The sequence below is a fragment of the Erpetoichthys calabaricus genome, chromosome 11 (genome assembly GCF_900747795.2).
Source record: "Erpetoichthys calabaricus chromosome 11, fErpCal1.3, whole genome shotgun sequence".
NCBI lineage: Eukaryota > Metazoa > Chordata > Cladistia > Polypteriformes > Polypteridae > Erpetoichthys > Erpetoichthys calabaricus.
Genome location: NC_041404.2, coordinates 137,962,769 through 137,979,746, shown reverse-complemented (window position 1 = coordinate 137,979,746; position 16,978 = coordinate 137,962,769). Strand labels below are relative to the sequence as shown.

The 16,978-nt window shown below is 44.5% G+C and overlaps 1 protein-coding gene across 2 annotated transcripts in view; it reads left to right on the top strand.

Annotated features, from left to right (window-relative positions):
- The window catches only part of rps15a (ribosomal protein S15a), a 61,497-nt gene extending 44,910 nt beyond the window's left edge, over positions 1 to 16,587 (top strand). For both annotated transcript variants that reach the window (XM_051933949.1, XM_028814075.2), the window contains exons 4-5: positions 2,096 to 2,181; positions 16,443 to 16,587. In XM_051933949.1, the coding sequence (XP_051789909.1) occupies positions 2,096 to 2,181; positions 16,443 to 16,536 (180 nt within the window). In that variant the 3' untranslated portion in view covers positions 16,537 to 16,587. The remainder of the gene's footprint in view (positions 1 to 2,095; positions 2,182 to 16,442) is intronic.
- Positions 16,588 to 16,978: the final 391 nt, after the last annotated feature.

Sequence of the window (16,978 nt, the reverse complement as noted above, 5' to 3'; positions counted from 1 at the left end):
CCTCACTTGAAGTCAGTTTACGTTTCGCCATATTCACAGCTGTTACATGCGAATCACGTCACATGACCGGCCAAAACAACCACAGACTTGTTGAAATACAACGTAGTAATAATACCCACGCCAAACCGTCAGTTATACTACTTGCCAGGCATTCATATAACCACAGGCAAATGTGCCGGATAATTCCGGCAGTATGGCGTTAGCATTAAAACAGCGGTGCCGGATATATCCGGCAGAGGGCGGTGAAGGGGTTAATTAGCAGCCAAACAATAATGAGACACAAAATGAGCAAATAGATGACCAGCTAAACACATTATCTGAACATAAAGAAAAGGTGAGGGTCTCGGTAAGTTTGATCTCTCAGGTCAATAATCAAAAACAGAAAATCAACAGTTTGGGAAATGTCTGGTGTAGCAAAATGAGAGCAGCAGCAAGCCATTGAATTAAGTACCGGGTTTAATTAACAGCAAGAACTGGCTTCTCATTAAGAAATTGGTTGGAGTTTGAAACCCCAGTTTAGCTGGTCATCTGTTGGCTCGTTTCACGTCTTGTTTCTGTTTGGCTGCCATTTAATGAAGAAAAGAATAAATTGAGAGGATTGAATCCTTAAAAACAGGGCTATTAAAATTCAAGGGAAAGGAGTGAATTAGCAGTGAAAACTGGTCACTGATTAGGAAAAGGGGTTAGAATGAAAACCTGCAGCAGCTGCGGCCCCCCAGGCCTGGAGTTCGACACCTGTGCTTTAGAAGGAAAACCTGCACACGTGCAATTGATGGAAACTAATGAGCAAATTCTAAAGGTGGTTCTGGAGTTCAGGTGGAGGTTCTAAGATGTTTTGGGGATGTTTTGCTGCCTCTGGCATTGGATGCCTTGACTGTGTGCAAGGTATCATGAAATCTGAAGACTACCAAAAGACATTGGGGCGCAATGTAGGGCCCAGTGTCAGAAAGCTGGGTCTGCGTCAGAGGTCATGGGTGTTCCAGCAGGACAATGACCCCAAACATACCTCTAAAAGCACTCAGAAATGGTTGAAGACAAAGTGCTGGAGAGTTCTGAAGTGGCCAGCAATGAGTCTGGATCTAAATCCGATTGAACACTTATGGCGAGATCTCAAAATTGCTGTTAGGAGAAGGTGCCCTTCAAATCTGAGAGATTTTGAGCAGTTTGCAAAAGAAGAGTGGTCGGAAATTCCAGTTGAGAGGCGTAACAAGCTTGTTGATGGTTATAGGAAGCGCTTGATTTCAATTATTTTTTTCCAAAGGGCGTGCAACCAAATATTAAGTTGAGGGAGCCAATAATTTTGTCCAGCCCGGTTTTTGAGTTTTGTGTGACATGACGTCAGATTTGGCTTTTTTTTTTTTTTTGTTTGTTTGTGTTGTTCCAATGCACATAAAGGAAATAAACATGTGGATACCAAAACATTTGTAATTGCAACAATTTTCTGGGAAAATTCCAGGGGTGCCGATAATTTTGGCCATGACTGTACCTGGAATTGAAACGTGGAGGAATACAAGAGGCCTGACTTGAACCTCATTGCTCACCTATGGGATGAATTGGAACGCCGATTGCGAGTCCGGTTGTCTTGTCCAACATCGGTAGCTGACCTCACAAATAACTCTTTGACTCAAATGGGCACAAATCGACCCCCCATGAGAGCAACTTCATGTTAGTGCCCATGGTTTTGTAGTAGGATATCTAATAAGCTAATATCAGCTGTAGTGGTCCGGTAACGTGCATGCTGGTGGGTCTGACACTGCCGTAGCCTTTCAGCATTAATTGTAGTCTTCCCCAGTTTCTGCTCTGATTATTGTTAATTGTCGTTATAAAGAAGCATTATTGTCAGAGGATTTGATGTCACAGTTATTATTGTGTAGTTAGTCCTAATCCTCTTTGAGATCAGAGCCTCTTAAAATGTAGCGTCCCACGCCCGAGTTTCTGACCAGTAGTAGTTTTTGTAAGGCTTGCATCCGATTTCACTGTCTGATTAAATTTCAGAATTAAATTTGTGGTCCTGTGCTGGTAAAACAAAACATACAGAGCATCGAAGGTGAAATGCAGTGTCGTGTGTCTTAACGCCTCCTTTCTTATCTTGCAGTGTGGTGTCATTAGCCCTCGATTTGATGTTCAGCTTAAGGATCTTGAGAAGTGGCAGAACAACTTGCTGCCCTCTCGTCAGTTTGGGTAAGTAAACATTTCATATGTAAGACCCCCCCCCCCTTAGCCAGGCTTCATCTGTGCGCCCACGAGTAGTGCCAGTGACGTCTCTTGTAAGAACAGAAGGATTGGAAGAAGGGGATGGCGATGGAGGACGACCAAAAAAAGAGACCAAGGTTTGGGCTGTGGATTAAGAATTAGGGAGCAGTATTTGTTTCCACCTGAAAAATCTTGATAAGAGCATCTAAAAACACAATTTTATCGACTTTTCGCATTTTGCAATCTGAAAACTTTGAAATTGCATGATGCCAGATAAATTTTAGAGGTAATTTTACAAAACTATTGGTGAAGTGACTTTCACTATTTATAAGGATTCAGTGAGTGACTGCGACTCCCCTTTACAGCAGTGAAGCAGCACATCGAATGCCTTTCTTGCATTTTCTTTTTTTATGGCCACATTTACCTGATCAATTTGTCCTTCAGTAATGTCACATTTGGGACAAAACCTTCCTTGCTGTTCAGGGAGGTAACTTAAAATGTAAATTTACTTTTAATTAATTTAATTTATAAATTACAGCTATCTCCAATTGAATTGGATTCGACTGACGTTTTGCTTTACAATTCCCTCTGTTCTTGAATCAGAATATCTTTATTGTCATTGCAACAAATACAACGAAATTAGGTGCAATTACTGCGGTGTCAAAATATCTTTATATATAATCTTCATTTGGATCTTGATCTTTTGTTTGTCCGCGAATTCCACGCATGCGTAGACCACCTTCCAGTTTAGTACGTTGTTGTTACTCACGGATGTCAACAATGTGCCGGAATAACGAAAGGGGTGGTGGACAGTGTTACGCTGGTTAGCTCCTGAGGCCTGGTTAGAGAATGAGATTGGTGAAGATAAAAGGTCCGTGCCTACGTAACATATGAATGAAAGAGAGACAGTGGGTAAAATGAATGACAACGTAACAGCACGTACCGGAAATTATTATTGTTGTAGCCGGCGAGTGCTGCGCGTCTCACAGTTGTACCGTGGCTTGCTCACATGTCAGTAAAGTGATCCCTATTTATGCTTTAAAGAGCCTGGATACCTATGCGTCCCCCTTTTATAATCATTGCTCCGTGTATATCGCCTTACTCTTTGGATTGCCACAAAGCAACCTGCGAGATTGGAGAAAGGTTGAGAAGAGATCATGAGAGGAAACGACAGCGTCGTGAAAACGAGGCGGACTGTGAACGGAGAGAGGCAGAAATGCTCCTCCACCACCACATAATTACTATTCGGACAGTGATTCCGAGTAGGCCGTTCCTATCGAATCAATGTCCAAGGGTTTTTGTTTTGTAATTTTGTTTCCCTTATTATAAATCATAATGCTGTGCGACGAAGGGCCCAGTTCACGACTGGCAGCCGCGTTTAAACAGGGAACCCTTCACAGACAACTTTAACACGTACAACGTAGTTGGGTGCACATGGCTAGTAAATATAATTACAAAAGGATAAGAAGAAATGAGGTAGAACACAAACATTCAACTTAAGACCTTATTGCACAAGATGTCATCTATTGCATTGCCGCATTGAGGTGATGAGGTGCCATTCAGTGCCCTCATAGCAACAGGGTACCAACTGCTATACAGTCCACAGTGGAGCCTTGGATGGCGAGCGTAATTCATTCCGGAAACGTGCTTGTAATCCAAAGCACTCGTATATCAAAGCGAGTTTCCCCATAAGAAATAATGGAAACTCGGATGATTTGTTCCACAACCCAAAACTATTCATATAAAAATGATTAATACAAAATATAAAGTAAAAATACATAAATTAACCTGCACTTTGCCTTTGAAAAGAATCCTGGCTGGAGTGAGTGAGTTTCTAAACTCTTGTGAGATTCCACCCAACGGGACGACACGCGGAAGAGCGTCCCGAAGCAACCGCAGGCTCCCAGCGCTGTAGCAATTCGCCGTAAAAGCAAATCCGAAAAGATCGCAGACATGCTATAAGCGCCTGCCGTTGATGGGTGATACAAGGAACATTGTAAATAAATTACTTGGCCACTAACCTGGCCCCCACTACCCTGCTGTGTCAGTGTATAGGAGAGCGGCAGATCCTGCTGTAATAAATAACCGTGCTGAATAAAGCTGGTGTCCCTATAGTACTGAGACTCGGCTTCTTGTTTTAGGGTGCAAGACAGACTCCGTGTCGCAACACACACGTGGTCACAATGCTATAGTACACAGTATACACTCGTACAGATGTTGACTGTATGAGTGAGGTACGCCGACCGAGCCTGAGAATTGGAGAACATTACCCACAATCCCGCAGCAAGAGAGAGAACCATCAGCTCAGCTGTGATCATGTGACGCTCGGCAGACAAAGCGTATACGTACTACTCGTATTGCAAGACCTCGCTCGTTTATCAAGTCAAAATTTATTACAAATTTAAGCTTGTCTTGCAAAACACTCGCAATCCAAGGTTCCACTGTATTAGTCTTTGTGTAACACACTCATTTTTATAACCTGAAGAGATGGCATGGTTGGGCCTTTAGTCGTCTTCATGTTTGGGCCTGCAGCCCATGTTGGACCCCTTCCTCTAGAACGGTGCAAATCCAATCTTCTGTTTTGAACCCCCCCCCACTTATTTTTAGATCCTCCTCCACATCATCCAATCCTCTTTTCCTTTCTCTGCACAGTCTTCCCTCTTGGTGGTCTTCCTCTTTACAACCCTTCCTTCTGCCATCCTTGGCTTGTGTCCTGACCCTACTAATCTTCCTTCCCCATTTTATTTCTGCCAGTATTCCTGATTCTCTAGACACGTTCTTTGATTTCCTCATTGTTTCTTTTGCTCCACGCTGTGCCTCTGCAGATCTTCCTCTTTCCCATCTCTGTAGTCTTCAGACGAAGGGAGCCTTTTACATTAGTGTGTGGTTGAGCGCTTACATGGTATAAGCTGCTGCATACCCACTGGATGTGCTGGCTGTTGTTTTAGTGGTGAGTGTGTCTTTTCAGGTTCAGCGTGTGTACAGTGTTGGTACTGTAAGACTTGTACTGAGTAGCACAAAAGCGCCGTCTATGGTTCACTTGGCCAGTGCCACCCAGCTCCAAGTGTGGTTTCATGAGAAGAAGATACCCATCCATTTTCCAACCCTGCTGAAGCTGAACACAGGGTCACGGGGGTCTGCTGGAGCCAATCCCAGCACAGGGCGCAAGGCAGGGTGCCAACCCACCGCAGGACCCAAGCACACACTAGGGCCAATTTAGAATCGCCAGTCGAACTAACCTGCATGTCTTTGGACTGTGGGAGGTAACCCACGCAGACACGGGAAGAACATGCAAACGCCACGCAGGGAGGACCCGGGAAGCGAACCTGGGTCTCTTTACTGCGAGGCAGCAGCATTACCTCCGTGCCACCCGAGAAGAGGATATGTTAGTGCTATTGTTTTTCTGGATTGGCTTGTGGTCCTGGTCTTGTCAGCACTGAACTCTTACATTAAGGCCTTGGTGAATTAGCGTTGGGTATGCAATTGGCCTACAGGAGTGCAAAGCTTAATGTGCATGCTTTTCAGTTCAAAGAGGCGTGCGAGGGTGCTATTAAAAGCTTGCATAAAGCCGTGCAGAACCAGCATCCCGCTTGCGGAGTTTGAACGGGCAACATGAACAACCAAGAGAAACCGATGGGTACCAGTTGGAGGAAATCACATGAGGGCCTGTTCAATGATGGAACAAGTCGTGCTATCAGTTGATGACAAAGGCTTTTGGCAACCGATTGCTCGTTTTGGGTCCTACATTCCATCTAGAGGGACTAAGGTGCCATTTGGAGAAACAAAACATTTTGGTGAAAAAAAGTTACTTGCCCAAGCCAGCAAGTTCACACTCAAATTGCTTGTTGGACTGTGCTAAAAGCTGAGCATGACGTCAGTATAACATGCTATGGGATAGAAGAAGACCGACCCTGGCGTCAGCCACATTTTACTGCAAAAAAACACAACTTGTCCACTTTGCCGTTTTCATGGTAACATGCAACATATCACTGCACGAACAAGACCTTGCTAGCCTCCTTCATGAATACATGTGAAGTCAGTGATTTAATGGCAAACGTTTACCTGCATTTACCCAGCAGCACTGATGGTTAACAGACTCTGCACTGCTGACTACCAAGGACGTCCATTCCATCATCTTTAGTAATGTCTGGCGACAGTTTGCGATGCATTTTCACTTAATGTTAAAACTTATTCTTGTTTGTTCTAGAAAGTCTTTTGGTGGTGTTAAATCGTTTTTTCTCTCTTACTGTTACACGAGCAGTCATACATTAGAGCAGGGGTGTCCAACTCCAGGCCTGGAGGGCCGCAGTGGCTGCAGGTTTTCATTCTCGCCCTTAATCAGTTTTCACTGCTAATTAACTCCTTTTCCCCTCATTTCAATAGCCCTGTTTTTAAGGATTCAGTCCTCTGAATTGATTTGTTTCTTCATTAAATGGCAGCCAAACAGAAATGAGACGTGAAACGAGCCAACAGATGAGCAGCTAAACTGGGGTTTCAAACTCCAACCAATTTCACTCCAAACAGTCTCTTAATGAGAAGCCGACTCTTGCTGTTAATTAAGCCCGTTATTTAATTCAATGGCTTGTTGCTGCTCTCATTCTGCCACAGCAGACGTTTCCAAATCTGTTTTTTCTGTCATGTGGCGGCTTGTTTCGTGTCTCATTATTGTTTGGCTACTAATTAAGGAAAAAGAGACATCTAAGGGGCCTGAGTCAAGTTAATTAAAAGTAAAGCAAAAGAAGTTAATTAGCAGTAAAAATGGCTCACTAATGAAGAAAATGGTTAGAATGAAAACATGCAGTCACTGCGGCCCTCGAGGACCGGAGGTCAACACCCGTGCATTAGAGCATCAACAATTGATGCAGTGGACGCATATTTAAGCAGGTTTTCTAATCAAGTCTAGAAATTCCTACTTGTTTGGTTGAGTGAGTCACTGAGTGTGGTGCAATTAAGAACAAGGAGCGGCCCTTATATCCGCTACCTCGGACCCCTCAGTATTGCATCCCATCAGTCATGAGTAGAGTCCTAGGCTTCCTCCCGATAGTTGTGGTCCAGTCAGTATTGTTGGGAGACAAGTGACGGTGCTTATTTATGTGGATCCCAGTGGGAGAAGTAGTGCAGGAGGGGACCTAAATGATGATGATGATGATGTTGGTGCATGCAGTGCCATCCATAATGTTTGGAACAAAGATGCATCTTTTCTTAATTTGCCTCTGTGCCCCACAGTTTTAATTCAAACAATTCACGTTTGACCAAAATGCACATTCTGAGATATGGGTATTTGTATATGTTGTGGGTTCAGTTTTTTTTATACGTGGTCCTGTAGAACAATTTCCAGGCCAGTATGAGGTTTGGGACACAGAGGTGGTCTTTATATTAAAGTAGTCCTGTGTAGTTCTTTGTTTCATATCCCTTGCACACAGACAGCTTGACGTCTGTGATTCATAGCTGTCACCAGGTGCTGCTCCCTGGTGGTGCTCTGCTATTGTCATCTTAACTCTTTTAGGGCTAATTATTTTTTCTTTTTTTTGTCCCAGGGCTGAATATTTTTCCCAAAAATACTCAGTTTTCTAAAAAGCACACAAAGCAATGGTTTCACGCGTAAATCAACATAAAATACTTATTTATGGCAAATGTCACTCTGTTTTATGTTCCAGGAGCCCCTAGAGTATGCGTGTTCGTCCCATCTTAATACATAATTCGCCAGCCTCCTCACTCACTCGCGTCCGTCCAAAGCCGAATGCGCAGTCGCCTTCTGCGCAGCTGCCCGAAAAACCTTACGAGACCGACATCACGGCAGGCGGTGGATTTACGGCCGCGAAAATTCAAAGAGAAAGGCGACTTCGATTAAAGCTCCAGAGGACTGAAAGGCGATTTCGACTACAGCTCGAGGCCTAATTACGCATTCTGATTCAATTACGCATTCATTCAAAACATCTATATCAGGTTTGTGCTGCTTATACTTTTCCACTTGTGCCCGTTTCATCTTACGTTGTCGTAACAGGCTCTTTGTCTAGTCACTCATAAGCTGAAAGACACTTTCTGGTAAAAAAAACTTCTTGAAACAGTCGAGTGGCTGCTAATCCATAGTGTCCAGCAGCAGGCCGCGTCGTTTACCTCCTAGGGCAGGGGTGGCAAACTCCAGGCCTCGAGTGCACCAGTGACTGCAGGTTTTCATTCTTCCCATCTTCTTAATAAGTGACGAGTTTTTGCTGCTGATTACTTCTTTTAATTAACTTGACTCAGGCCCCGTAGTTTCTTTTTCTTTAATTAGCAGCGAAACAATAAAGAGACACAAAACAGGCCACCACATGGCCAGCTCCCCTGTGCCCATCACACATTATCTGAAATTAAAGAGAGGTGATGGTCTCGGTAAGATTGATCTCTCAGGTCACCCAAACATTTTGACGGTACTCTTAGAAAGAACAGAAAAAGCAACAGTTTTGGAAATGTGTGCTGTGGCAGAATGAGAGCAGCAACAAGCCATGGATTTAAATAACGGGTTTAATTAAGAGCAAGAATTGGCTTCTCATTAAGAAAGGGATTGGAGTGAAATTGGTTGGAGTTTGAAGCCCCAGTTTAGCTGGTTTCACATCTCATTTCTGCTTGGCTGTCATTTAATGAAGAAAGGAATCAATTCAGAGGACTGAATCCTTAAAAACCGGGCTATTGAAACGAAGGGAAAAGGAGTTAATTAGCAGTGAAAACTAATTAAGAAAAGGGTGAGAATGAAAACCTGCAGCCCTCCAGGCCCGGAGTTGGACACCCCTGCTCTAATGTATGACTGCTCGTGTAACAGTAAGAGAGAAAAAACTCTTCTAACAGGGCTATTAAAGTGATGGGGGGGAGAAAGGTTACTGATTAGGAAAAGGGTTAGAATGAAAACCTGCAGCCAATGCGGCCCTCCAGGCCTGGAGTTGGCCCCCCTGTCCTAGGTGTATTTAACCACCTTAAGACCTACACCACGCTAACACAGACACATTCAAAAACATCTTCTGTCCATACAGAAATGGCATGACTGCCCAGAACAGATTCTTTTCAAAATGTTGTGCACATTCGTGGTGCCGGAGATGTGCAGCATGGTGGTGGCTGACTAGACAGCTCGGTAGACATCACCACTCCGATTGCACAGTCTGAAAACGTCGTATTGGTACGCTTGTGTTTGGGGAATTTTCCTGAAGCTCGGACTGATAAACTGTTTCTGATGGCCGTTGTCATCCAGACATTGCAGCCTCCAGCAGTTGTCCCAGTTCAAGTCTGGAAACTGAAGTCTTCTGGTACAAGTCCCCAGCAATACACACTGAATGGGGAAAGTGAAGATTTTTTTCCAGAACGCTGAAGTGTAAATGTCATGTGAGGAGACCCTGCCTTTCCTTTTGCCCCCCGTGATCTTCTCTTTCCTGTCTGAACTGGCCTTTCCTAAGTTGACTGGTGCTGCATGTTGAAACACTCCGATACTTTGCTGTATTTTGTGTGCGTGACTCTGCCTATTTTCCAAGGTCTTGCCGGTCTTCTACTCCTTTTTAAAGCAATTGGATTTTGTCTTCCTTCTCAGAGAAGTCCTGTTTGTGTTTTGCATTTTCATTACCTTGGGTTTGCTCCGTAGTGAAACGGCACAATTGGCTGATGAGCCGCATATACCCAGTAAGACAAAGCATGTTGGGGGGTTTCATTGTGGCTGATGAGTGTTCAGAAAACGATATGAAGTTTAAAACAGAAGCAGCATTCTCTACAGACACACCACAGATGTGATATTTGCTCTGAGGGTGTTGATGGAGAAGTTTAGAGAGAAGGCCAGAAGGAGTCGCATTACATCTTTGTGGACCTGAAGAAAGCAGATGACGGTGACTGAGAGGAGCTGTGGTGTTGTATGAGGAAGTCGGAAGTGGCAGAGAAGTACATGAGAGTTGTACAGGATATGTACGAGGGGAGTGTGACCGTGGTGAGGTCTGCGGTGAGAGTGACGAAGGTGGGATTACATCAGAGATCAGCTCCGAGTCCTTTATTGTTGTCAGTGGTGATGGACAGGCTGACGGACGAGATTAGACAGGAGTCCACATGGACTGTGATGTTTGCTGATGACATTGTGATCTGCAGTGATAGTAGGGAGCAGTATGAGGAGACCCTGGAGAGGTGGAGAAATGAGAGGAGAAGAATGAAGGTCAGTAGAACCACCAAGACGGAATACATGTGTGTGAATGAGAGGGAGGTCGGTGGAATGGTGAGGATGAGGGGAGTAGAGTTGGTGAAGGTGGATGAGTAATGGGGATTGTGGAAGAGAGGTGAAAAAGAGAGTGCAGACAGAGTGGAGTGGCTGGAGAAGAGTGACAGGAGTGATTATGTGACAGACAGGTATCAGCGAGAGTGAAAGGAAAGGTCTACAGGACAATAGTGAGACCAGCTGTGTTATATGGGCTGGAGACAGTGAGTGGCACAGGGGACAGAGCTGGAGGTGGCAGAGTTAAAGATGCTAAGATTTGCATTGGGGGTGACGAGGATGGAGTGGATTAGAAATGAGGACATTAGAGGGTCAGCTCAGGTTGGACAGTTGGCGAGATTGCGTTGGTTTGGACATGTGCAGAGGAGAGATGCTGAGTATTTGGGGAGAAGGATGCTAAGGATAGAGCTGCCAGGGAAGAGGAGAAAAGGAAGGCCTAAGAGAAGTTTTATGGATGAGGCGAGAGAGGACATGCAAATGGAGAAGGCAGGGTGATGTGGAAGAGGCTGATCCGCTGTGGTGGCCCCTAATGAAGCAGCAGCAGCATTCTCTGATTAATCCATGTTAGTGTGACCAAGCAGAAGCCCTTCATGCAGGTCTAATATCCGCTCTCCTAGACTTGACACTTGGCAGTTTGGATTCTCCTTTACTTTCACCTGCAGGTGTGTCTTTGTTGGTTGCTGCCACCGCATTGCAGCTCCAGAGTCCAGGGTTCAAGTCCTGCTCTTTGGAGTTTGCGTGTTCTTCTGAGGCCCGCATGGCTTTTCTTTCCACATTCCAAAGACGTGTGTTGTACAAACTGCCGACTCTCTTGGCAACCCCACCCCCCCAGCCATGTATGTGAATGTACCCTGCTGCTTCATTCTGGGACGGCTCCCTGATGGATGTTTGCTGTCTGGGTGGTCCCGTCTTCTGCAGGCATTTATGTTGGCTGGAACCTTTTCCTTGAACACGGTGTGCTAGCAGAGCGGAGTGCTGGGCTGAATTGTTGTATTTTATTTTTGAAATCCCCTCCCCTGCTGGTTTCCATTGATCTCTCTGATCACCCTGCCTGTTCTCCTACGTACGTGTCCATGATGTTGTTTTCTAATGAACCTGCGGCAGTCTCCTAAATAATAATTAAAAATGTTAACAGGTGATTTATTTATTTAAAGGAAAACGGACCAAAAACACAGCTGAAACCTCCACTGACAGACTGAGGAGATCGTTCCTCCGTCACACTATGCGACTCTTCAATTCCACCCGGGGGGGTTAGGGGTGTAAAACGTTAATATTATACAAAGTTATTGTCTGTCTGTACAGTGGGGCAAAAAAGTATTTAATTAGCCACCAATTGTGCAAGTTCTCCCACTTACAAAGATGAGAGAGGCCTGTAATTTTCATCATAGGTATACCTCAACTATGAGAGACAAAATGAGAAAAAAAAATCCAGAAAATCACATTGTCTGATTTTTAAAGAATTTATTTGCAAATTATGGTGGAAAAAAAGTATTTGGTCAATAACAAAAGTTCATCTCAATACTTTGTTATATACCCTTTGTTGGCAATGACAGAGGTCACGTTTTCTGTAAGTCTTCACAAGGTTTTCACACACTGTTGCTGGTATTTTGGCCCATTTCTCCATGCAGATCTCCTCTGGAGCAGTGATGTTTTGGGGCTGTCGCTGGACAACACGGACTTTCAACTCCCTCCAAAGATTTTCTATGGGGTTGAGATCTGGAGACTGGCTAGGCCACTCCAGGATCTTGAAATGCTTCTTATGAAGCCACTCCTTCGTTACCCGGGCGGTGTGTTTGGGATCATTGTCATGCTGAAAGACCCAGCCACGTTTCATCTTCAATGCCCTTGCTGATGGAAGGAGGTTTTCACTCAAAATCTGATGATACATGGCCAAATTCATTCTTTCCTTTACACGGATCAGTCATCCTGGTCCCTTTGCAGAAAAACAGCCCCAAAGCCTGATGTGTCCACCCCCATGCTTTACAGTAGGTATGGTGTTCTTTGGATGCAACTCAGCATTCTTTCTCCTCCAAACACGACGAGTAGAGTTTGTTTCATCTGACCATATGACATTCTCCCAATCCTCTTCTGGATCATCCAAATGCTCTCTAGCAAACTTCAGACGGGCCTGCACATGTACTGGCTTAAGCAGGGGGACACGTCTGGCACTGCAGGATTTGAGTCCCTGGTGGCGTAGTGTGTTACTGATGGTAGCCTTTGTTACTTTGGTCCCAGCTCTCTGCAGGTCATTCACTAGGTCCCCCCGTGTGGTTCTGGGATTTTTGCTCACCGTTCTTGTGATCATTTTGACCCCACGGGGTGAGATCTTGCATATGGAGCCCCAGATCGAGGGAGATTATCAGTGGTCTTGTATGTCTTCCATTTTCTAATAATTGCTCCCACAGTTGATTTCTTCACACCAAGCTGCTTACCTGTTGCAGATTCAGTCTTCCCAGCCTGGTGCAGGTCTACAATTTTGTTTCTGGTGTCCTTTGACAGCTCTTTGGTCTTGGCCATAGTGGAGTTTGGAGTGTGACTGTTTGAGGTTGTGGACAGGTGTCTTTTATATTGATAACGAGTTCAAACAGGTGCCATTAATACAGGTGACGAGTGGAGGACAGAGGAGCCTCTTACAGAAGAAGTTACAGGTCTGTGAGAGCCAGAAATCTTGCTTGTTTGTAGGTGACCAAATACTTATTTTCCACCATAATTTGCAAATACAGTAATCCCTCGCTGTATCACGCTTCGCCTTTTGCGGCTTCACTCTATCGCGGATTTTATATGTAAGCATATTTAAATATATATCGCGGATTTTTTGCTGGTTCGCGAATTTCTGCGGACAATGGGTCTTTTAATTTCTGGTACATGCTTCCTCAGTTGGTTTGCCCAGTTGATTTCATACAAGGGACGCTATTGGCAGATGGCTGAGAAACTACCCAGCTTACTTTTCTCTCACTCTTGCGCTGACTTTCTCTGATCCTGACGTAGGGGGATTGAGCAGGGGGGCTATTCGCACACCTAGACGATACGAACGCTTGTCTAAAAATGCTGAAAGATTATCTTAACGTTGCTACCTTCTGTGCAGCTGCTTCCTGAAGCGACATGCAGCACAGTGCTTCGCATACTTAAAAGCTTGAAGGGCACGTATTGATTTTCGATTGAAAAACAAACTCTCTCTCTCTCTGTGAGCTGCCGCCTTCAACAGCTTTGTGCCGCGGTACTTTGCATACTTAACAGCCAAACAGCACCATTGATTTCTTTGCTATCTCTGTGACAGTCACTACTCCTGACACGCACTCCTTTCATATGTTTGCATTGTTTTAATTGTGAGATGGAACTGTCATCTCTGTCTTGTCATGGAGCACAGTTTAAACTTTTGAAAAAGAGACAAATGTTTGTTTGCAGTGTTTGAATAACGTTCCTGTCTCTCTACAACCTCCTGTGTTTCTGCGCAAATCTGTCACCCAAGCATGACAATATAAAAATAACCATATAAACATATGGTTTCTACTTCGCGGATTTTCTTATTTCACGGGTGGCTCTGGAACGCAACCCCCGCGATGGAGGAGGGATTACTGTAAATTCTTTCTGGATTTTTTTTGTTCTCTTTTTGTCTCTCATAGTTGAGGTATACCTCTGATGAAAATTACAGGCCTCTCTCATCTTTTGAAGTGGGAGAACTTGCACAATTGGTGGCTGACTAAATACTTTTTTGCCGCACTGTATACCTGCATTGTTATCACTCTTTAATGTAATATTTTCTTTATCAGTATGCTGCTGCTGGAGTAGGTGAATTTCCCATTGGGGATAAATAAAGTATCTCTCTATCCATCTATCTATCTATCTATCTATCTAATCCTGCCAACTACGCTATCTATCTATCTAATCCTGCCAACTACGCTATCTATCTATCTTATCTATCTATCTATCTAGTCTGCTTTAAACAAAGTGAACAGGGCCTTTCAGACTTTTTTTTTCTTTGTGAATTTGAGGCACATTTCTGACGGACTTTTGTTTCATAAATGGATTCCATGTCCTCTGTGAGTTTGCTGATTTTTGCACCGCGACTCCCACTTTTCCTGTTGTTGGAGCAAAAGACGCACCAAAAGGTGTTCACCTGAAGTGAAGGCTGTAGGACTCGGAGGATTGGCAGACAGAGTATTTAGATTTATTGCAATATACGATAACACGGACTCAACCCAATTAGGCCAAATCGAGCTGAGCCCCGATCGGTTCAAAACTGACAGTTTATATTCTCATTTCTTATTACTCTGACCTCGCTCATTCGCTGCTCATCCTAACTCCTTTTTCTGTAGCTGGCCTGTCCCTTTCTTTCATAATAACTAATATTTTTGTCTTTTGTTATTGGTCTCTAGTTTTCTGCTCCGCTTATTTCGTAGTCGTCCTTGAGCTTGCAGATGTTCCCCCGTTTTCCACCTTTGGGCCGTCTTATCTCATCGCTTCCCTTCCTTGGTCTCCGAGCTAGTTTATATTGGTGGCTAGAACGAAGCTTCAATTAAAAAAGAAATATGGCATGTGCCTTTATTTAACCATTCATTTAGCAGGCCTAACTTGCATTAATATTTTCACTGAGGTTATTGCTTATATATTTTTCTATATTGATTATATCCTCATTTTATTTTCCGTACTGTGAGTTGTGGTTGCTGTTCTGTGCCCGAGTTGGTGGTGTGGGTCTCGTCGATGTGGTGCTGCTGACTGTTCCTAACTTGATAGAATTAGAAATTCAGGCTGTCCTGGTAGGCAGTGGTGTTGTCTTTGGGCTGTCCGACTCCTCTTACCGCGTTGACCTAAACAGCGTGTCCCAATTCCCCCTGAACAGCCTGTTATATTGCGATTTCAGCTTTGGGTTCGTTTTTTCCACATAACCGAGGCTTCAACAACAACACTGATTTCTTTTGCACATTTTAACACAAACAATGGAGCTCAAAGTGCTTTACATGACGAAGAAAGAGAAAAAAGACAAATAATTAAAATTAGGGAATGCTAATTAACATAGAATAAAAGTAACGTCCGATGGCCAGGGAGGACAGAAAAAAAAAAAGAAAATCTGCAGGGGGTCCGAGACCACCCAGCCACCTCTAGGCATTCCACCTCACATTCAGTCCTCATGGTATTCAGGGTTCTCATGGAAGGACTTGATGACGATGGTCACCTGGACTTCTGGCCTTTAATCCAACAATGTGGGGACATCCCAGTGCTTTGATCAGGTGGTGGGGGGCACAGGTCCTGGCAGAAGAGCGTGTGGCCATTTCAAAATGTTAAGTATGAGCCGATGACATCCTGCTGCTGTTTCAAGATGATGGGAGAAAAAGAAGCCAGAAAATGTCTCGGGTATCCTGTGAGTTCCCGATTAAAAATGACGGATTCTTGCTGGACCCCCCCAATCATCAAACCCAAAACAACGAAGGTGTCTCTGTCTGCGGCTGCCATTGTAGTTATACAATTCATTTTTGTGTAGCCCAAAATCGCGCAAGGAGTGCCGCAGTGGGCTTTAACAGGCCCGGCCTCTTGACAGCCCCCCAGCCCAGACACAAAAGGGCAAAGCAGTTCAAAGAGAGAGACCCCTTTCCACGTAGGGTGGGTGTCAATACAACACAATACACAGAAGAGAACACAAGTCGTCATCAATACAATATAAAAATAAAATAGAAATCTTCCAAGTACGGAGCAGAATCTTAACAGCAGACGATATCACGTGATAGAATTTGGATTTGTTCAGAGTCCTGGAGACCTCGGCCATCAAGCCGCCTCCCCCTATTGGCCATTCCACAGCTGAGCCAGCCAATCCGATTTGTAGTTGTTTGAAGCCGATGAGTGGCCCCTCGTCACCCCCCCTTCCTGGGTCGTCTTTCTTTTTTTGGGGGTCCATCTCCTAACTGCTGTCAGGTTTTTCCCACTTTGATCCTTTATTTTATATGAGCAGGTGGCTCGGACGTTTCGATTTCAGAGTTGAGGCGTGCCTAACGGAATCGGTTCCCATTTGTAAACGTCCCTCTTTGCTTCTTTTCAGATACATTGTTCTAACCACTTCAGCTGGCATCATGGACCATGAAGAAGCTCGGCGAAAACATACAGGAGGCAAAATCCTGGGGTTCTTTTTCTAAAATATGTAAAGCCATCTGTTAATAAAAAAAATAAAAATCCACTGGACTGTTGCTTGTCGTGTGCTGATTTCCGATGGAGCGTGCGACGCGCTTGAAGACTCGTGGGGAGGTTTTGACGTTCAGCTCTCCTCCTTCTGGGCCTCTTGGTGGTCTTTCAGGGAGTCCTGGGTGGGTGTCGTAAAATTTCTAAATCCCTCATGAGCGCTGTGTGCCCACCTCGGCTTGTGTGTGTGGTCTGATGTGTGCCGTCTTGTTTAGGGTCTCCAAAGTCGGAGGCCTAACTGGTAAAAAAAGGTAAGCAGCTTGACCGGCGACCGTCTTCCTCTCGATGAGGCCTTTGAATTTTAGGAATTACGACGTCTCGACAAACAACGCTCACTCCCATAAAAAACTTGAGACGCGAGTGTTTGGGCTCATGCCGTTAGCGTCGTACTTACAGACT